This window comes from Aulostomus chinensis, chromosome 11 (genome assembly GCF_037954235.1).
Source record: "Aulostomus chinensis isolate RoL2024-O1b breed Wild chromosome 11, RoL_Achi_v1.0, whole genome shotgun sequence".
In the NCBI taxonomy this organism is placed as follows: domain Eukaryota; kingdom Metazoa; phylum Chordata; class Actinopteri; order Syngnathiformes; family Aulostomidae; genus Aulostomus; species Aulostomus chinensis.
Genome location: NC_141330.1, coordinates 8,076,992 through 8,100,156, shown reverse-complemented (window position 1 = coordinate 8,100,156; position 23,165 = coordinate 8,076,992). Strand labels below are relative to the sequence as shown.

The 23,165-nt window shown below is 43.6% G+C and overlaps 1 protein-coding gene across 1 annotated transcript in view; it reads right to left on the bottom strand.

Annotated features, from left to right (window-relative positions):
* Nucleotides 1–22,612, bottom strand: part of bcam (basal cell adhesion molecule (Lutheran blood group)) — a 49,526-nt gene extending 26,914 nt beyond the window's left edge. Inside the window, exon 1 of the mRNA XM_086218070.1 lies at nucleotides 22,305–22,612. Within this exon, the coding sequence (XP_086074196.1) occupies nucleotides 22,305–22,368 (64 nt within the window). The 5' untranslated portion in view covers nucleotides 22,369–22,612. The remainder of the gene's footprint in view (nucleotides 1–22,304) is intronic.
* Between the last annotated feature and the right edge of the window lie 553 nt (nucleotides 22,613–23,165).

Here is a 23,165-nt window from a genome sequence, read left to right as displayed (position 1 = left end):
TCATTTCTTTTTAAATCAAAGTGCACAAAACAGATCAAGCCCACCAGTTCTCCTGACCACCTTTCATTTTCGGGGGAACTCAATTTACTGAAAGAGGGAGAGAAGTGGGTGTATGTGCGTCCTGACTGACCGACAGAAAACCCAATCAGTGGATGTCACTGACGGGGCAGAGATGAAAAAAGATGTTAATATTTAATGTTTTGCGGGTCCCAAATATGGGCCTCCTTCCTTCTTCTTCTCTTCCTGCCATTCCTCTCGCCTTAGGCTCTCCAATTAACACACCCTGTCCTCTTCTTCGCTCTCTCCCACTTTACTGCTATTCCCACCTTCCCTGTAACACAGCCGCTGGCCAGAAAATATAATTTAGCAACAGGAGAAGCCAAGGTGGCAGGAATGGAGGCATAGGAAGGGCAGGAGAAGGAGGATGGGTTCGACTAGCATCTGGAAGAAAGATGTAAAGTTTGGACTTGTCTAGAAAAAGAGAGCAGTGAAGATGTAAATGCAGGTATTCAACAAGGAGGGGGTACACATTATCTCTCACAAACAAACAGAAGAAATGAGAGAGAGAGAGGCTCCCCTTTGGGTCTTTTCCTTTTTCCCCGCCTCTACCTATTTATCAAGGTAAATGACTTGCTTTAATGGGCCAGAATGATATGCAGTGTTTGGCAGAAGCAATCTGCCTGCATATGTTGCCGCTAATGTCGCTGGCATCTATAATGGGTTGTCCTAATGAGGTGCATTCAGTGATGAGAGATGCAGAAAAGATGATAAAATCCTCTCAGGACCCCAGAAGGGATAGCTGGATGGATGGATGGATGGACGGATGGATGAATGATGTATTCATGTAAGGTTTTTTTTTTACATGACTGATTCTGACTAAAAATCTGTATGTAGTAGAAGCTGGTAACTCACGAGAAACAGACTTGTAAAAAAAAAAAAATCTAACAGAAAATGCGAAACATCCCTTCAGTCCGCAACAAACATGTATTTTCGGTATTTCAGATAAGGAATGATGGCAGATACACTTTTTGTGTATCTGCCATTCCAGTCTTCAGCAGACAAAAGGAGACGGCCCAGATTTTTAGTTAGACAGAGATTTTATTTTTCCTTCTTTCGCCATTTTTGTGCCTTAAGACAGTCATGAAAAATACTCATAGACTGAGACTGCAATTGGACTGAACTATTAAACGTTGTTGAAACCAAACAAACGCTGTCTTTGCAATTTTTAATTCACGAAATGAACCATTTTTTTTTACACTTTTGTCTTTCACAGTCAGGACAGACTGAGACAGAGAGGAGAAATGATAGAGGCTGACTCAGTATAAATAAAAGGAGAGACATTAAGGCTACAGCTAATCTCACTAAAAGGGAAGGACAAAGTGCTGCTGGTGCTCTCTCTCTCTCCCTCTCGGTCTCTCCCCCCCTCTCTCTCTGTCACTTCCCCCTCTCCGTGTATCCTTGAATCAATTAAATCTGAAAGTCATTTCCAAGCATAGTGTATAGATAAATACTCAGTGGCTCTTATGCCTACTTACTGTAATAGAAGCCCACTGGAGTATGTCCATTTCATCCTTTGTTTATACCCTTTCTTGTGTGTGTGTCTTGAACAATAGCTTGGTGTGTCTGAGGGTTCCAAACACTCATTTGTTCCAGAGGGGAAATAAGATTGGAGATAAGTTGTAAGGTGAGGAAGAGGTGAAAGCAGTCCAATGTCATTTTGCATGTCTGCCCTACAACCAAAACTGCATGCCAGAAAAACACACACACACACACACACACACACACACACACACACACACACACACACACACACACACACACACACACACTGGTGAACCAAGCTGTGCTGTGCCAAGCCATGTATATTAAATAGTGCTGGGATGAATGTCTCGAGTTCTATTTAAAGTAAGCTATTTACAGTAGGAGCACTGTTACATTCACAAACAGAGCGAAACACACGCACAAACACACCTGCCTGCCCTTCATATCTCAACAGTTCAATTACTCAAACACACTCTCCCTCTCTCTATGATGCCTTTTTCCAGGAGTTGTCACCCTCTGAATTGTAGCACCCAGGTGTCTTGTTGGCCGAACAAAGGGTCGGATCCTGGGTGAAGGGGTTATACACACATCCTCCACTGGCGGAAGCAAACAATGGAAATGCACAGTAAATAACACTGATATGCTGCTGTACTTTTGTTCCTACCTCACTAGTGGATATAAAGTGAGTTTAGAAGCTTCCCTTCAACTCGAAAGCAGCTTAATCTGAGAACATTCCTCCTCTCCTATTTGGTCTTCCATGCACAGAAAGCTGGCATGTTTAACACCCCAAAACTGAGCTTAAAAAAAAACATGGCTGGATAAGGCTTCTTGTTTAGTGTTGATAAGAGGAAGCAGCGATGATGCAAGCCTGGCCAGACAGTTAAAAGAAGCCGATAACTGATCACAGTTTAAGCTGCATTTATGTAAATCTGGAGCATAAACTGAACATCTCAGTGCCACTGCAGAGGAATTACATTTACCAGGTTTATTATATATATATATATATATATATATATATATATATATATATATATATATATGATGGGCCAATATTAATACTGACCATCAGACCGATATTTGTTTAAGAAGTGATCAATATCTATAGATACCCATGTCAGGCTGAAAATATTGTGCAAGCCTAGTTTAAAGATCAGAGGTTGGCAACATCCAACCATCTGATGCATTCATTCAAACGTTCTTTTGTATAGCACATCTTTTATATTTTTCATTTTGTCATTAAATGCGCTCTGTCAACACCCTCCTTCAGATCATTCATCCCGTTCCACCGTCCTTCTCTCCTCCTCCTCTCTTGTTCCTCATTCTCCCCTCTGTAAGAGTGCTGAGTAGCACTCTGCCCATTTCATTTAGAAACAGCCCTCCCTTCACTTCTAATGAGCCTTCATTTTGGCAGTGGAGAGAGAACCATCTCCACTACTTCAACTGACAGCAGCTCCCTCTTGAAGCCCTCATCTAATACCCACATGGGACCATAAAAGAGCACAGGAATAGAGAGAAAATGGTGGAACAAATGGATATCCACTCTCCCTATTAGCCTCCATTATGAGCAAGCATCATTTCATAACTAGCCACGGATGAAGTGTCCATGTATGTGCTTGTTTTATATTTTAATGTGACCCTCTGCGAAGTTGGGATACACAAATCTGGTGTGGACAGCACGGAAACCACAGAGAATTGCCCTTCTTTGTACCCAAACTGAAATAGGAGCGCACTTGCTGAATAAAAGGGGTCTTATAAGGGGGAGAGGGCACTCCTTTGGGGGCCAGTCAGCCAGGCGTGACAAGCCGGTCCCGCTGTAATGAGATAACAGGCCACTGGAGTACACGTCGAATTATTCCTCCTTGCTTTCCTTTCTCTTCATCACTTATCCATTTGCTGCTTTCTTATCCATCCATTTGCTCTTTTTTCATTTTATTTTTTTTAAACAGGCTATCGTGCTCAATATGCTGGTTAAGCCTCTGTGTGCGAGACAGATAGAGGGATAGAGAGGAAGGGGTAAACATACTGGCACGGAGATAGGGTGAAGGAGAAAGAAAAGGGCACAAGAGTGTGGAAAAGAAAGCTTGAAAAGAAGTGTGCGTGTGTGCGTGTGTTGGTGAAAACATTCAAATGTCTGTTAACAGAAGCTAGGAGATCTCTTGAATTCGAGGAAGGACAAAGTGGGGGGAAAAAAACAAACAAAAACGGCACACTTAGGAGGCAGAGAGGAGAGGACATGGCGTAATCAAAGTATAGAGAGTCAGGGCGTATTCTCAGTATGGGTCAGCGCCTCCAGACAAGCAAGCTACAGCTTACCTCCACTCCTCTGCCATCACAAAATTACCCCCGCACCTGCCCTCTGGCTCTCCTCCCTGTCTTCTACTCCCTCCCATCTTGGACAAACAGTCTTATACTGTGTTGACAGTGGCAACACTCAGTGGGAGGTAGAGAGATATGGGAAATCCCAGCTCAACTCTTTTATTGTGTTCCGTTACTTTCAGCCTGGTAAACACAACACACAAGACTTTCTGCTCTTTCCAAAACCCGCAACATACCCTATTTATGATTCATCTGGAAAAGAAAACAACTCTCCTAAATCAATAGATGGCCTCTTATCGTTGGACAGATTTACAGTGGTGATAGTGAGGCGGGCCAAAGCCATGATTTCATCTGAATGACACGAGCTGTCTGCCTGCCTGGGTTATCACCACCTGCTGTCCCAAAACAGAGTATAAGCTGTAGATTTAGAACGGTCTGTCTAACCCTAAATCTCTAGTCCCCTGCTTGGCATACCTCACACACACACACACACACACACACACACACACACACACACACACACACACACACACACACACACACACTACATCTCGATGCCCCACCTCCAACCCCCTCCTTCTCCCCTACCTACCACGCCACCCCCCTCCCCCCACCCTCAATTTTCTGTCTTTTTTGCCTATTATGGTGGATTAACTTATAATGCTTGGATGAACTTCAGTAAGTGGGGGGTACAAAGTCACACATCAATACACTCACAATCACTGGCTGGCTGGTTGGCTGGCTGGCAGGAAGATATGGTCACAAGCCCACTGGCACAGACACACGGAGCCTTCTGGAGAACAGTGAGGCACATGCCGACAACCTTATGCACACACGCAAACACACACACACACACAAACACGAACGCGCGCACACACACACACACACATATACACATTCATAAACACACTGTTTAGATACAGGAACCAGACTCCCATGCTGAAACTGAGTGAAAGGTGTGGAATCCGAATCAAAGCCCCTAATAATCCCCCTGATCCCTCGGAGATAGAATAATTCAGAGTTAATTACTATTCTCCGGCATTCCTCGCTTTCTTCTTCTTGATTTCTAAATCCATTAAAATCCTTCACTCCCTTGCTTAAGCGCTGTTTGAATATATTGTCTACCATTGCAGATCATCCTTTGTCTGCGTTTCTTCACAACTATTTATTTTCCTCCTCTTCCTTGGCAATACTCTTCTGCGTTATATCTTGACAGACCTAAATGAGAGGTAAATATGGTTAGGAGCCCTCTCACCCTCTCAGTTTCTCTCTTTCCTTTTCTCTGACACACACACACACACACACAATTGCACAGGCCTTGGCAGCAGCTGACACACAGTCTGGCATTGAGGTTGTGTCTTTCTGGTTGGAGTTTGGAACCACAGTGAGTTTAATTAGAGTGGAGAGGGAGCCCACATGGCTGGCTGAGTAGCTGGTGTAAAGACTGGCTGAGAGGCTCACTAACAACCACATTGTAAGCTGTGGGGAAAACTCACAAATAATATACTCCAATGTGCATACATGGCTATATTTATACAGTAGCTGCACATGTATTTGTATGCAGACGGATCTTTCGATCTTTCTGTCTCAGACTGCTGCAAACAGTGTCTGTATGAAGATAATTCATTATGAAAATAAGATAAAAAATATCTTTCTGAAATGCAGTTAAAAGCGTCCTTATCGTCGGCTTTATAACACGTGGTAGTTTGTCACATGTGACGTGCATATTTCTCGCAGGGGGAAAGAAGAAATAAGAGAATGCTTTCCTACAAAGTCATTTCTATTTTCTGTAGCAACACTCGAAGACAGATAAGCTGCAGACGAGGAGATAGCGAAGAGCTGCTCTCGCCCATGCATACATGCCGAGGCCAAGGAGACACAAGAAAGATGTGGTATGCACACACACACACACACACACACACACACACACACACACACACACACACACACACACACACACACACACACACATATTTACACACCCAGTAGGCATATTTCAAATAACATTCAGCATGTGGACAGAGCAAGCACACATGGCATAAGTGGCATGCAGATCAAACATTATGCACACATATTTTAGTGTAAACCTGAGGGAATATGAGCTCGCGCATGCACACAGCAAGTATTTGAGTTAGCCGGCTCTGGTCTGTGTTAACCTTCCAGCATTCCTCGCTAATCTGCACCATAATGGCACACCTGTCTTCACTCACTCTATTATCTCCACAGTGGGGGAGTAAAGGGAAAATTCACTAAAGATATTCATGAACAAACAGCACATCCATCCTCTTAATTCTGTATAGAGACCTCTATCAATCTTCAACCACTTCCAGTCTTGATTTGTTTCCATAATTGCTTTTTTTTTTTTAAAGGAGTAAGTTTTTGTCAATGCTTTGAGGGGGCTATATGTTACCAAGGTAACAGACATGGAGGTTATTGTCAAAGCTAGACAGGCATTATTGGTAAGAGTGGGAAGGATAGAGGGCATGAGTGGGTTGTTTCAGGGGCAAAGGCAGGTCAGAAATTGTAACAGTGCAGACCAGGGGGTGAATAACAAAAGCAGCGTGCAGGCAGGGTAGATAGGTAGGTCACATTATTATTGATTGCCTGACATTATGTGGACAGCAGGGGAGTCCACAGAGACAGACGAATAAATTGTGGCTTGACATCAAAGTCAGACTGCTGACATTGAGCCCGCAGGGGACAAAAACTGCTCAAGGCGGGATTAGAGGTTGCTAGATACACACAGACATAAACAGAGCAGGAGAACAGTCCACAAGTTACCTGATAAAGTGAGTGTTTAAAGCGAGAGAGAGGGAGAGATGTTCAAAATGAAAATGACAGCATGAAACAAGAGGAAATGTCAACCGTGAATAATTTCAATTCCAAGATCTGCCTTTTTTTTTTTTTCAATGAAGCCACTTCTACAAATTGGACATTTTTCAGAGTAAGACACCAAAATTGTCTCGCTCATTTACACATCAAGGCTCACCAGAGACTTTCAGAAGGTGCATTATTCCAATCCTCATGAAAATTCCAATCTGTGAACCAGTACATTTTTCACATTCATTAACACTCCATTAAATTATTATTCATAGCTCTGAAGATGATTAGATATGAAATTGGAGACAACAGATGATATAATTAGGGCAATGAAACTCTGATTTAAATATTCAACATCCATTCTCATTTTGACTGATTCCAGTAATCTGGGGAAACAAAATGACAGGAGAGCTAAATGATCTGATCATCATAAGACTGTCCAACTTGTCATGCACATTATCCTTTTAAGATCACGCCTGGCGTGGGCCTTTCATCTGAGGGCATCAGGCCTGCCACAGAGAGCACAAGCCATCATTGTTTGCTAAATGACTGACTGCTCTCTCTAGATGGCTATCAGCTAAGCTATCCGGAGCCTGGTGATAATATCTGGTATGTGTGGAACCTGATGGAGACAAAACAGCACACGTCTCAACCTGCACAGACCTGCACCTCCAGGTGATGGAAGATATAGACAGAGCCAGGCTGAAGATTGTGTGTGTGTGTGTGTGTGTGTGTGTGTGTGTGTGTGTGTGTGTGTGTGTGTGTGTGTGTGTGTGTGTGTGTGAGAGGGGGTGGGGTGGGCTGAAAGGGTTTAGCAAAGAGACAGAGATGTTAAAAACAGCAGGATGTTGTCATGAATGGAGAAAGAAAACAAAGATGAGTGGTGGTGGAGGTGGGGGGTGAGAGGAAGCCAGAGGTGTGGGGAGTTTATACAGAGCAATGAGGTTGAAAACTCTCAGCGAAATTGTCCCGTGCTGCTGCACCAACCCTCTTTACAACACACTTCTACAAAAAATACAAAATCACCTATAAGATGAAACAACTTCCTGCTTTTGGTAAAAAAAAAAATCCCCTGACCAGTTTTTCTCTGTTTAAGTCACTTCCTGACATTGTTAACCTGCCAAGAGATCTCACAGCAGATGGGACCCTGACCCTGCTGCATCCACACACACACACACACACACACACACACACACACACACACACACACGCAAACACACACACACTCTTCATAAAATAAGGCAGTTCTCTGAGGCTGGTGTTTATATTGGCATTCATCAAGAGCGTGGCTTCCCCAACAGGGGTTACTGACTGCCCACTGAAAACAAAGGGCTTGTTAACATCAAGATATCGGAGTCACATTTTAATGTCAATCACAAAACAGCAAACTAATGTTCATTCAATAACAGTCTCCAAAATGAGGAGTTCTTTGTTTGCTTTAAATCATTCTAAATGAAAACATTTGGGTTTTGGACTGTTTGGTTAGGCTCTGGGTGATTATGATACTCAATTAGCCGAACAACTATGCAAATAGGTAACACATCCATTAATAGATAGTGACAACAATTGTAAGTTACATCCATAAATGAGCTGAACTTTTAGATTATCATTAAAATGGTTCTACCTGGACAAAACTGTTAAGAGTATAAACTTTTTCCTAGTGCCTCCATTTTTATGCAAATCCTGCATCTAGTGAAGATATCATAACCAGAGAGGTATAGATTTATGAGATCAGAATAATACAAAAGAAAACAAGACCGAGGAAGTGACAAGCTGAGCTTAGGACAAGATCAGGCTGGCGGACACTGACAGAGACCATGCGAATGTGACTGAACTGCTCTGGAGATGCCATGATAATCAGCAGCATAACAAGATAAAAATAAGACTGAAGCATAAGATAGGACTGTGTCATGGTCTTCATGTATCACTTTCATCATGGCCCCAGCATACCGCACAGACAGACTGTAAGGAGGGTGATTTGTTCCTCTCTTTGATTAATTGAGTGTATCCCGGAGAAAGAAATTCTTTCCTAAAAATAGAGAACCAGTAATGTCAATACCTAATTTGTGTCAGTCTCTCTCTGAGTCTGGCTACTGCTAAGGATCCTACACACTGGACTACATACAATATATGTACATGGTTCAGCACTTAAATGAAATTTAGCATTAAAACAGAGCTTTAGCCTGTGGTTTCTTAGCATTCTCATTAATGTTATGGTAGGTTTTTACAGCAGCAGATGGTCCAGGTTGGCGTTTTTTAGAATAATGTTAGAAACAAAACATCATAAGGTGCGGAGCCATGCTCGATGACTGTGATCTGTGTGTGTGTGTGTGTGTGTGTGTGTGTGTGTGTGTGTGTGTGTGTGTGTGTGTAAGAATCAGCAGGCTTTAGGAAGTTTGCTGGGGTGTTGAAGCTTGACTATCAGCACTTCTCCAAACCTGGCACCGTGTCCTCCTCCTCCATTTCCAGGCATCTGTTCATGTTTGAGCAGATGAAGGAAGAGGAAGGTCGCATCAGAAGGAAAAACCATGGATGGGTGGTTGAGGCAGTGGAGGAGGGGTATGGTACGGAGGTGAGGAAAGAAGGGTGGGGTTAGATACAGGGTAGCAAGCATGAAAAATAAAAGATGGAAAAGATGAAACTGGCTCACACTGTTTGTCACGTTTTCTGCCATTTATCAAAGTGATGTAAGTAAGGGAAACACTGAATAGTTCAATTTACTTAATGCTTGAGATGATGTTAAATAGGGAAAATTGTAAAAGAGAGGGATGAAATGAAAAAGCATCTGGTTTATCACAGGACATCTTTGATCTTATGACTATATTCATAGCTGTCAGCACATGCTTTTCATTTTAGGGGCGGGGGATGGACACCAAAAAGGAAATGAGATAGAGATAAAAGAGACCATGACACTTTTGAACTTGTTTCAATTAAATGAACTCAAAGGCACCGGTGCTGCGTAGCTGGACCTCACATCCGCATCACAAATGTATTATTTATAACATAAAATCACAGGCATGTTCATGTTTTTTTCTTTCTTTTATTTAGAACCAGAGGTGTGTGAGAAAGCTAGTATATTTTCCACTGTTTCTGTGCGTGTGATTAGATGTGAGTCACAAGTAGGAGGTTTTTTGTTTTTTTTTAGGAATGTATGAGTCTGTATGTCTCTAAATGTCATTGGAGAATAGTGTGCATTTGTCAAGCTAGAATTACACACTTTTGGTCTGAGGGCCCTAGGCAAAGTTTGACATTCATGGTGGGGAGATGGTGTTTGAGGAGGGTTAGCAGAAGCAGGCAGAAGCTTGTCCGTGCAGGTATATGGCAGGAAGGGACACAGTAATGGAAGAAGGGAAAGGACAGGAAAGGAGGGGTGGCTGTCAAATCCAGAGAAGGGTGAGAACTCCTAAAAGTATGTGAGATGAGGAATGTGGCAAAAGCAAGCAAAGTTGAGGGATAGGAGATGTGGAACCTGTCTATCATCAGGAGAGCCCACAAAAAATATTTTCCGCGACTGCAGCTCTCCATTCTGGAGAGGTAGAAATGTAGCTGGGGGCAGGGATGCCAACTCTGTATCTCCGTAATGAGCTGGGAGCTGAGATGGGAGGGGAGGCAGAGGTGCTCGGAGGTAACACTCCAGTTTAGGTTTCAGCCATGCACAAGTGAAGTAAGAGAGCCCAAAAATTTGGGGACAATGTGCTGACCATATCAAACACGTTTAAACACGTTTCTTAAACTGCATTACTGGGACATGTTCGTCCCGCCTTGGAAACACAGATGTCAGGGAAACTAACATGTTTATATGAATTCTAATTTAATTTTAGTAACATCATGTCAAGATACTGAGACTTTTTCTTGAATTCAAAACTTCTCCCTGCTGCAAGTTCTCTATAAACCTAATTAGACAGAGGCACTGGCCATGACATCAGCTGAAGCCGGCGGTTCAGAGCCAAGAATTGTGGTATTTTCAAATCTAAGTAAGATAAAGTCAGGCTTTTCATCTTTACTGGCAGTATTCTTAACTTCTTAGTTGGCTGCATCAACTGTCTGTTACTCATGCTACGGGAAGTAGCTTTCTGTTGCTACAATGCTACTTGAGGCTTGTTGATGTGGCATTTCCAGGCCCATAAGATGGCTTGGAGCGATGGGTTCAGGCTGTTGTAAAGACTGATAACAACCTCCTGTTCTGCCTCTTTTGGAATCTGTCCAGGTCCTGATTAGATGACAGCAATTACTTATCCGCACTGTTTTTGTTTATATCGATCTTTGTGACAAGCATCCATAAGTGAGGTGGAGGCTTCACTAATTGACCCTTTTCATGCTTACGGAACATATTTCTGCTCTGGCATTTATTGTGCAAATTTCACCAACCTCCTCACTTAGTCATCCTTCCGAGATTGATCACAGTCATTTATTAATACATTGATAAATTATTCATAATGTGAGGTTTGAGTCACAATAATTCAAGCTCCATTTGCCACCCACATACACAATTACACAGCACAGATTTATGTGGAAACAACTGATAGTGGCTTCTGTATTTATCTGATAATTCAATCCATTTTGGATTGTAGTCTAGCAAAGCCAGCTGCTGCAAGCAAACAGAGGCACTGCAGTGTGTCAGTGTTAGCAGCTAATGCGGTTCACGGGCAGACCTGTGGACCGAGCCTGGCTCAGGCTGATATGGAGGCTTGTTTCCACGGTCCACAGCCAACCAGCCAATCATTTGGATATTGTCTCATGTTTGTACTAGAGCCTTGGCTGCCCTCTGTGAGTCAACTGGCTGATAATCCACTGCAGGGGCTCTGACCACATAGTGGAGTGGGAAAAGTGAGACAAACAAGAAAAAAAAAGAAACAGCAGCGAGAGAGAGAGAGAGAGAGAGAGAGAGAGAGAGAAGTATAGAAAGGCTTTGATATGCAGGACGCAAAATCAAATTAGTGGAAGACAGGAACCAGAGAGAGTAGTGGTAGAAATAGGGAAAGGAAAGGCCAGAGAAAAAGAGGAATAGAAAGAAGGTGGCAAAAAATGTCATCTTGCAAAATGGCAAGACAGCGACAAAAGAAATGAGGACAGAGGGTGCAGACAGTGACTTAAAAGTCACAGCCACCATTTCCTTTGTCCTTTTTCATATGTTGGCTCTGCCCACGGGACATGTTGAAGAAAGTGATAAGGACAGAAAGCAGCAAAATGTGGGTGGAAGAAAATGAAAGATAAAGGACAGGAGGTCCTGTTCTGACACTCGGATGTAGCCAGAGGAAGGGAGGAGAGAACAGGTGGGAAGCCACAGGACAGCCATTATTTAGCCAGTACCAGTTCAACCATCCTCAAACTGCTCCAGAATAGAGAATATCCCTGAGAATTTGAGACAAAGATAGCATTCGGGAAAGGTTACTGCTGCATCCAGTGCTTTGACTTTGTTTGCCCTGTCATGCCGATGGTGGCCCATGCTCTCCAATGATCTCCTGAACCGTTACACCAACTGCCCCAAACCATCACCACACAGGCACACATGCACAAACAGATGGGCCAAGGCAGGGGGGTTTGTGTGGGTGAGGGGCTACGGAAAAGGGTGTAGATGGTAGATTTTTTGGCTTGCACTTTCTTGTTGATTCCCTTGCCAATGAGGCCAGCATCTTAACTGAAAGCCTGGATCATATATATCACCAGCTGGCCACCAGAAGCCACAAGCACTGGCACACAACACGGACAGGGGAACTAAGAATACAGAATATCAAACCTTGACTTTGATTTCCTACAACATCCCTGATTTGGTTGAAGGAGGAAAACACATCTGGTATTGAATTTTAACATAATAGGCAAGAGAGAAGTGAGGTTAGGGAGAGGTGAATGAGAGTCTGAGGGCCCCTCTGGTGCACTGGTGGGCTCTTGTACAAGTTCACAAGTACACCGGTGTCCCATCACCAGCTGGTACTGCCATCGTGGTTGGATTGCGCGCACACACACACACACACACACACACACACACACACACACACACACACACACACACAGACTTATTTATAAAATTTGTTAAATCCGGATTCTAGTTCTTAGTTAGGTCGTTGTAATGTTCACATGCTCCTGACAGATCTGACCAAGTGACGGAGGCCCACACACACAGCATGGTCCCGTCCCCCACCCAGTGCTAACTCTGCATTGCCGTGTACACACACACACACACACACACACACACACTGCAGTGTTAGTTCAGTTAATGGGAAATGCATTCCAGGCACATATTAAAGTGCCCAGACACAGTCATTCCCACACACCTGTGAGTGTGTAGGTTCACATGCTTGAACACATGCATTCACCATTTCTGCACAATTACACCCAAAATTTATACACCAATAAGTACCACTGTTCATCCGGGTCTCCCTTTCACTGTGCCTCCATGTGCTGCGTGCCTCCTCGCCCTTCACTCTACACCTCCTCTCCACCCCTCTCTCCTTTCTTTCCTTCCCTCTCCTTGTCTTTCTTTGTCTCTGCTGCGTGTGTAATCACCCCAGTATTAATACCTGCATTCCAACAGCCAACAGGAATGTCTTAACAATGTAGCCTTGTTCAGGTACTGAGAGACAAAGACCTCACTGAAAAATACATTACAAGTGCTGCATTGACTCCTAGGGCTACATCACATATGGATGTGAGCTCTCATACAAGCCCCACAATCTTCGAACAATCTTAAAATCTATTTATCTTGTAAATACGAGTATCGTTAATTACATAGCCCTCTGTTGAGGACTGAGACAATGAAAAAAAATTGGTGAGTGCTCAATCATCCTCCCATCCTCCCATCCTCCCTCCCTCCGCCTGTCCTCCTTTGTCAGCCCTTATTATTGAACATGTGTCCTCTCTGCCCCTGCCATTAACCAACCCCATACCCCACCCTTACACACTTCTTTCAATGGAGACACACACACACACACACACACACTCACACACTCACTCACACACACACACACACACACACACACACACACACACACACACACACTCCTGAACTGCTAATTGACATGGGGAGTCAGTGCATCTTTCATCATTCTCTACACAGACAAATCCTGAAGTGTGTGTGTGTGTGTGTGTGTGTGTGTGGGGGGGGGGGTTATGTGAGTGAGCAGGGTTCAAAGGGGGTTGTCAAAGCTCCTTGTACTGGACCTCGACGGCACTCTAAACACTCCATATGGCTGCTCGAAAAAATGCCAAACATCTACAAAACTCAGGATTCACAAGTGTCAGAATGTAAACGATGATATGATCCTAACCATCCAGGATGAATAATGGTTAACTCAGTTTGGACTTGCTGCTACTGCAAGATGCTCAGGAGGCAAAACACTGAGGTTATAATCACTTTAGCCCTTAATAACAAGAGGCTAAATCAGTTAACCACTCTGTAAGTCTAACATTATCCTACAATAACTATCCCTAATGTTTGTTGTTCTTCAGGTTGTACAGATGTGTAATTGAGAATCATGTAGCCTGATGGAGTTATAACTCAATTGAACGCTATTGATTTTGGATTAAATATTCCTATACACCAGGAGCAAGCTTGTACTTTTTTTCTTTGCTGGATGAAATCAAAATGAAGCTATGAAACCTGAGTCTCCTCATATTTACAGAATATTGATACATCAGGAAATTCAGGGAGGAAATTTCCAACGAAAACAAGTCTAAAAATGCTTTAATGGATCTGTAGATAGCCACTCACGCACTTGACACCAAAACTTCACAAATACAGTTACAAATGGAGAGTGACGTAAGTCCACCCCCCTCTGGCTTAAATGTTATCGTCAGTTGAGCTGTTTGTCACTGAGAATTACCCTGCTTTGACAGCTCCTTCGGTTCAGGCCGTTGTGATAATTACATGTCTGTGTATGTTCTGTATTATTCTTATTTTCATAATACCATATTCTGGTCTCCGATGGGGAGACAGACAAATGATGGAGGGTAAGACAAGGTTAGCTGATGAGATGTAAAGCTAAAGACGGTGATACCAGCGAGAGCTAAGCATGAAGCAGGGTGTGTTAGAGACACTTGCAGAGAATCCCATGGAGAAATGTAACGAACAGAGAAGAAACTCATACTGAGGTACAAAAACAGGATGAGACTTGAGGAGACATTAACAGTCAGAGCACTGTAACTTTACTCATCTTCTCCTCTCTTTCAAAGTCAAGTTCACACAGGCAGAGAGGCACAGCTACAACTTTAATGCTGTGGTCGTTGTTTCAAAACTTCAATAAAACAAAGACAAGTTATGTCCTTAGGGCCTGACTGGGTAGCCGTGAAAACTGACACTGGTTCAGTGATGTTTGTCTCTAACTCTCAGGTAACATGTGGATCCCCTTTGTTTCACAGACACTAAGTCATACTCAACAACCAACCCACGGAGCAGAATATTGTATGAACGCGTAACATAAACGCAACCTGTGAATCTCATTCACAAACACCTCCACTTGTACAACACCCCCTCCTCCATCCACCACTCCTCCTCTTCCTTCACATCCTGGAGGATTAATGTTACCACTCCTGTCTCTCAGGTCCCCCCGGCCCAGTTAAAGCAATAAGATCTCATTGTCAAACAGTGACCAGCCTCACTGGGGAGGTTAACCACCGCTGCTTAACCATTAACTAGATTAAAGACAGAGGGGTGCAGGAATGTTCGCTGACAGATGGAAGAAGGAGATTGGGAGTGAAAAGTGATTCAAACGAGAGAAATGCAATCATTGTGGACTTGGCCTACCTTTTGAGTAAATTTGCACACATGCACATGTACAGTATCCGCACAGGTAAACACAAATCCAATGAACTTTTAGTCACCCTCATCTCCTGCTTATCTCTGTGTGGCAGAGATAAGCAAGGAAAAGAAAATCCTTGGGACTCTTTGCTCATATTTCTGAAAAGACTCCTTAGGAGGTTGGAATTACTGGGTCAGAGGTGCAGTTTAGATGTGATCTTTCTTAAAATGATGCCTCATTGGGAGGGGAAGTGCACAAATCATGAAAAGGCATTTTACAGATTAATTTCCCAGGTATGCCAAATAAATACCCAAAGATGTGAGGGAGATCATCTAAGATGTAAGCAAAGTAAGTTAGGAGTGTGCTCTCAATTTATGTTTCCATTGATCATCAAGTGAATTTCAAGTGAACTTTAGAAATGTTGCAAATAGGAAATGGGAATTTGGTGCATTTTAATCAAACAAGGTAAGAGGCAGTATAAGACACACAACGCTTGACTTTAACTGAACAGCAAAAGAAGTTACAAACCCAGAAACTAAATTAGTCATCTAGGCAACCTACCAGCAAACATCGAGGTATTGAGGAATTACTTCCATTTGGATGAGCTGTAATTGGTATTTCATGCAAGTGAGTTTTGGTCATGTTGCATGCTGTCGGGAGACAAAGACAAAGTTTGGGGGCATCAAAGATGATGCTGATGATGGAAAAACAGCTGGCAGTCACGAAGAAGCCTCGGTGTATCAGAGTCTCTTTGAAAGTGATGCATCTTTCGTCTATTTTTACGAAAGGAGAACATCACCCTAACCAAGCGTTTTGGAAACACAATTGCAACCAAGTGAGGGATCGAATTTTTGGAAACCCATGGAAACTCAATCCCTCCTCAACAGCAGGCCATTAGCCTCACCGTCCATCTCACATGGGGTCAAGGGGGGCTGGAGCCAGTTACAGCTGACGCTGTAAAAGGGTGGGGTACCCGAGATACTTCGCATGGAATGAAACTATTCATCATCGCATTCACACCTCCCTGGTTTGAGAGATGCACACATCAGGCAGGAAGAACATAAAAACTGTTTTACTGTGCCACCCTATCCAGTGGAGTAAGTAATGAGGGGGTAATGATACCCAGTGTGTGTGTGTGTGCGTGTGTGTGTGTGTGTGTGTGTGTGCACGCACGCACTGGACGGGGAGTGACAGGGCTGTTTGAAGGGGTGCATTCAACAACTGCTGTTGAGGCAACTGTTGATGTCTGCAAAGCAACAGCTTGAGGGTCCCAGAGGACCCTCTGCCAGCCAGCAGTCAGATGGAGGGTTTAGGGTTGGAGGGGTGCAGGGGTTAGGATTTCTTCTCTACTGCCAGAAAATGATCTTCTTGGCCACAGATCCAAGCTTTACCATGACATTCTTCATTAAATGCTGCTCCTCAATCCTGACATACTCGCTGGTGTTTGCTGCTGCTGCCCGTATATCTGCCTTTATCATGTGGGCTTGTTTTGTCACACTTTAAGAAACTATTTACTTTATTTTTTTTAACTGGACAACACATGTGGTGAAAAATCATTTCACTGCTGTTTACCATGACACAGATTTTTGAACTGTGTGTCTCAAGGAGCAGCTTTTTTTATTGCTACTCCAAACACACTGAGAAATACAGGCTCTTACCCTCATCTTGCTACAGCTCCATCCCAATAAATGGATAGGCAGCACTTAACCTCCTCTCCCGTAAGAGCTTTGTGAATTTTCAATTTTGTTGCAACCCTGAATTGCAACCCCCCCCCCCCCCACCCACCCAGCTGCTACTACTACCACCATCAAATACACATGAAGAGACAAGGACACATACAGAGCCATGGAGCCTCTTTTCAAGGCTGCATTTGAAATTACCCATCAGCACCATCTTCCTCCCTGGAGACAAGAGCAACAAGACTGCACAGTGGCAACACAATAGTCAGCTTTAATCATCTCTCATCCCATCCCTTGATCTCTCTCTCTCACTCTGTCCATCCCTTCCTAGCGTCTCCCTTCCTTCCCTCCGTTACACTCCCACTAATGACATGATAGCTCCACCAGAACAGGAACGACCTTTCACCACAAAAGAAAAACAAACAACCAAAAAACCGCCTGGCCAGGTTATTTTCACCCTCCTGCTCTTCTAACTTTACTATTTATGAATCTATTTGTTTGCTCGATCAAGGTAAATGGAACTCTACGACATTTTCAAAAACAGCAGACTATTCTGGAATGAGTGCTTTAAAAAGGATGAAAATGCCAGCGTGTGTGTGTGTGTGTGTGGGGTGGGGGGGGGGGGGGTGTCTGATTCCCGTTTTTAAATTGTCAATAGTGGCCATAAATCTGTAAAAGAATGGTCCTTGAGATGGGTGTAAAAGCAAACAGTCCCACTAAAGCACAGCGGGCAATCTTCCTGATGCTATGCAGGGTCATTAACTGTGAAACCATGCACAAAAGCACAGTGGCCGATGCAGGCAAGGACAACACGGTAAATCTCAGCAAGCACACACATGCACAAGTAGAGCTGGGCATCAGATGACCTTTCCTAAAACATTGGGGTTGTAGGGTCAAACAGAGACAAGACAGCTGGAGAAAGGTGAGAACATATAACAAGATAATCAGGAGAAATACATAATTTCTGTCCATATGAGCGTCTGTGAAGGCAATTTAGCCGCAGCCCTGTGAAGCACTTACAGGGAACCTAGTTTCGCTTCCTGTCCTGTCACATAACATCTGATATTCACATTAAACGTGGAGGGAATTCAAATAGTAAAGTATGTAAAAGTAAATCCTGTGAGCAAAAAAGCATCAGACTGTTCTGAATTCTACATTTTCAAAGTTTCTGCCTCGACTTTCACAACCAGTTGATGTGAGCTCGGATGATTTTATGGGATCATCTGCTGCAGGCACAGCACACCCACGAAGTACAGCGACGTGCCCCTCCAACGATCAGTCGTTCTCTGAAGTTTTTGCCGCCGCTCCCCTCAGAAGTATTCCTCAAGTTTAGGGTTTTCATGTTACATGTTGGTTTACAGTTTGCTTTTAGTTTACTCAAACAAAGTCTGGGCGCTAGGCATACTTCTAGATATGCCAAATGCGGCCTTTTAAGGAGAGGGGCTTTGCAAAGATAGGAGCTAAAGGGTTTGTTTCATAAAGAGGATGAACTGAGGAGCCACAGTAAGATAAATAAGGATTGTGAACTGAACCGGGCAAAGGTACTCTAGTGGAGCCGCTGAATAAAAAAGCTGGAAATGAGCATAATAGGCCCCTGTGATAGAGGATGCCAGGGTGGTAAATGCAAGGGAGATAAACTTTTACATCTGTGTGTGTACCACATCATTCTTGCTAACTGACTTCAAATTGGGATTAACCACGTGGAGGCACCCTTCCAGCTGCTCATACCCAGATGCCTACTGGTACTGACTGCCAGCTCACCAGCTAAAATCACAGAGCATGAATCACGATCAAACTGCTCTAATTAACTTTTATGTGTCTTTCACAGCAAATATAAACATAAACCGACTATGTAAAAAAGGGTGACTGTAGCTCCAAAACCTCTTCACGAGTTTCCCTCACACCCATTAACCTGTCCTTTATTTAACTGGCTAATGCTTAACTAGCGTCTCCTGGGTGTTCAGCTACGTAGAACACACTAAAGAATGCAGCAAACTCCAGTTTTGCACTTACAACCACATTGTGGCTGCTTGTTTGTTCAGGGATTATTGAGTGTGACTTGTGGTGAGAGGGGGTTTTAAAGCACGGGAGGATGTCCTTTTCCATGGAACTTGAAGTGATGGCAAACAAACATGGAAGAGCGAGTTTTGACGTGTCCAGAGGAATGCCACTAATTCCATGTACTCTGCTACTGTCTATCTCTCACACACAAGTACACACGCAAGCACGCACGCACGCACACACACACACACACACACACACACACACACACACACACACACACACACACAAACACACTCAAAACCAACAAATGACTGATGGGAATGAATAACCTCAATAATTAAAGCCACACCTTTTAAAGACCCACTCCCCCAAAGACCTACATGATAAGAAGTGGGCAAATATGGACTTGCTCTTCCCAAAGCAGCTACTTTCAATCCGTCAAGAAATATATAGGGTTACCACTATTGCATAACATCAGAATACCGCAATTTGTAGTTACATCATACGGGAAACTGTACAGGATTGTGCCTATTTTATGTAAAATTAACTGTAATGCATTAAAAGTATACATGTGTGTCTTTGCTGCCCGAAGAGGAGGGAGGCCCTGCTGGCTTTTATCTCCTCATGGCTAAATGGCTCTTTTTTCTGGCTTAATACCATAATAATTACACATGACTGCAGGGGGTGCACTTCTGATGCGATGCTTGCAGGGGGGGGACAGAAATTAAAAGTGAGGAAATGACTGTGGGGAATTAAGGTGGCCATAGACAAAGAGGCTGACTCTGCGTGTTAGAGGCGAACACCTTGAACTCAGCTGATGCTTGTCACTACGATTCTTTCCACTTGTTCTCCACCACTTTGGAGTCTCTGACTCATTCCACCACTTCTTTCCTATACCTATTCCTGCACGCTTTAATGTCACTTTGTTCTCTTTGCTCCCTCAAACTTAAAAGTCAAGAAGTTAAGAAGACACATTTCTTTTGGGGGAGAGTGTGTGTTTCTTCTTCACCATCAGTTTTAAAAGCTGTGTTATTTTAATTATTCATGCTATCATATATTATAGAAACTTAAAATAAAGTTACATCTAAGCATGTTTTTGCTGTCAGTGCCTTAGCGGCAAAAAGGCAATGGCATCTCAGGAGCGTCGGAGAGGAACCTTTCAGGAGCACGTCTGAGTGAGCAGGTCAGAAGGTCAGCATGATCCTGGGTACGAGCATGCCGGGCTCTGCGTTGCCGTGCGCCACCTATCCGTGTGTGACAGCGACATGCTAACAAACATGTAGATGCACTCGGAGGAGACAACAAACCCAAGGAGAGCTGCGTGTTACGTGTCCCGTGGTTCTGTTTAGTGCACTCTCATGCTCGTTGACATAGTTGGAAGTTGCAAGTGTGTGACCAGTAATTGTGGGAATGTGGGTCTGTGTGACAGAATCCCGCTGAGACCCTACAAGAGCTGCTATTATTAGACTAAAGTATGCTGGATGCAGAGGGAGAGGGGGGAGAGATAGTTCAAAAATCACATTTGCCAAATGTTTTCTTCCATGAACTTTGCTTTTCTTTCCCTTTGACTTAAGTAGACTTCAGAGAGGCGTAGAGTTCAGCTGAAGCCAAGACTTGAAATCAATGCACCACAGCTGTACAGAGAGAGATGGCTGGGTTCTACACTGCGTCCATTATGAAGCACCTTTTAGGAGGCACCTGTTAAAAGGCGCCACAGAGAGCAGACGGACAGAAAAGCACAACAACTCTCTGAGATCTGAAAGGAGGGAGGAGTCATTCAAGGATGTCGGGGGTGGGTGGGTGGGGGGGTAAGATGAAGCAGGAGAGAAGACCAAAACTGCAAGTCAACTCAAGGTTGATGCAGAGAACGTTGTGATTTAATAAATTAAATAAAAGGAAATATATAAAAGTGAATACCGTGAGAGACTTTGTAGAGAACACTAGAGAAGGGGGGGGGGGCGGAGGGGAGTCGCCCTGTGCTACAGCCCCGCCCTTCAGCTCTGCTTGCTTCAAACCACCACAGGCTGAGGAGAAGCATTAGAAATATGTTTGAAAAAAAAATGCCTCAAAGCAATCTTGCAAATTTGATTTGGACCAGCACGCAATCACAAGGGCATTTCTGCACTACATTTACAATTCAAACGGTTGGAAAACATAAATGAAATCTATAATACATTCTGGAAGATCATTAAAGACGTGAAATATATTCCAGTAGCACAAAAAGAGACTCATAAAATACAGTAGAGCCGTAATCTCGCTGGCAGTACTTGAAATCTAGATCTAGTACAACGAGGTCAATAAACTCCAGACACAGATTCTAATAGAAGAATTGCTGGATTTGGTCAATAATTTGTAACTTTCTTTTGAAAAGGATCATAAGAGCCCTAAGCTCCCCTGGGTGGTGGTGATGAAGATGATGATGATGAGGTGCACTGTGAGGAAACACACCCCAAACATCAAAGCGCTGAGAGCTGCAGAACAGCAGCCAGGCTGCAAGGAATGAGACACAAATACTGGCCACATGGTCTTTCAAAATAAAAGCGTTATTACCGCTCACTGCTGGGGAGTAAAGGCGTGTGTGATCCAAGGATTTGAAAGGGTGTTTTGTGTGTGTGTGTGTCTGTGTGTGTGTGTGTTTTGTTTTGTAAATTTAATTAAACATGAAAATTATTGTTCAACAGGGGGTTTCGTTTGGCAGCTCAATGTTTCAACCGGGCTGCGTAGTTGCGGTTTGGCTCTCTTTGGATGATTGGCAGCGGAGGAAAGTCTGCCGCAGTCCTGTGCGACAACAAGTGCACTCAGGTGCTGAGCAGAAATTTCCCGCACAACTTCAAAGAGCCTGGATACGTCGGGGCTGCGCCAAATACCAGCTGCTGCAGTTCTTTCATAAAAGTTTAACAAATGGACTAGTTTCGATAAATGTTGACGTAATCCTTGTTTCCACCTGTTGTCGGTGTGTGTTGAGTGTATTCGAGCAGGTTGTACAGCATCATTCAAGAATATAAAGCGACACAACGTGTTTGATTTAGCGGGACAATATCGAGAGCCACTGGCATGTGCAGACGTGCCCTCGGAAACTCCGCTAAAGAGGAAAGTATAAATCTGTAGCCCCAAGCCATGGAAAAGAAGTAGCACCGTGTCCAACGCATTATAAAGTTGTTACAGAGGGGCAGAACTTAACAAATGTAGCGGAAAGTATCAGTCTTACCTTGCAAAGCCCAGAGCAGCAAGGTGCACACAAGCGACGCGCGTCCGAGTCTTATCCCGTCCATTGCTGCTTTCTCGACTCAAACTTTTCTTCTTTCTTTTTTTTTTGGAAGAAATAGTAGTCACTTGGTTTTTGCTTGAAGGGTGAGGAAATGTGGCAGCAGCAAGTCTTCCGTCTTCTTTCAATGCTCCAAAGCTTTCTAGGCTCTCTCTCTCTCTCTCTCTCTCTCTCTCTCTCTCTCTCTCTCTCTCTCTCTCTCACTCACTCTCTGCAAAGGAGTGCCTCTCACCCTCACACACACATTCACACAGAAATCTGATGCGGGTGGCAGTCTTCTTGCCTGATATATTTGCACAAAGGTGACCCCCCCCCCCTCCTCCTCTCCTGTCTTTCTCTCGCTCTCTCTCTCCCCCTCCCTCCCACCCCTACCTCACGTGCAATGAGGAGACTTTAGTGGGTCATACCCGCAAGGTTCCCTTACCGGAAGTTAAAATTATTTTATCATGAGCCACTTTGACTCAATTCTCAAAATCCCTGCCCTTTCCTCATGACACCAAAAATGTATCAGAAGGATTTACTCAAAGAAAACTGAGCAAAACAACAAATGTGTGTCATGTGTACAGAATTGGAAGCTTATTCAAATCAGCAGAAGACCTACATACCTCCTGGCTTGATTTGTAGTTACACACTCAAAATAACACAAGCTCACTTATCAGTTATGAAGCAAGTGTTCACAAAGTGGGGTCAAGGGAACCCCAGGGGTCAATCAGGGTCTTTCACTTTTATTTAAAGGCTTTTTGAAGTCTTTCATAAGCAGCTACTGATGCGACCTATCAGTTTATAGTTCAAGAGTAAAATATT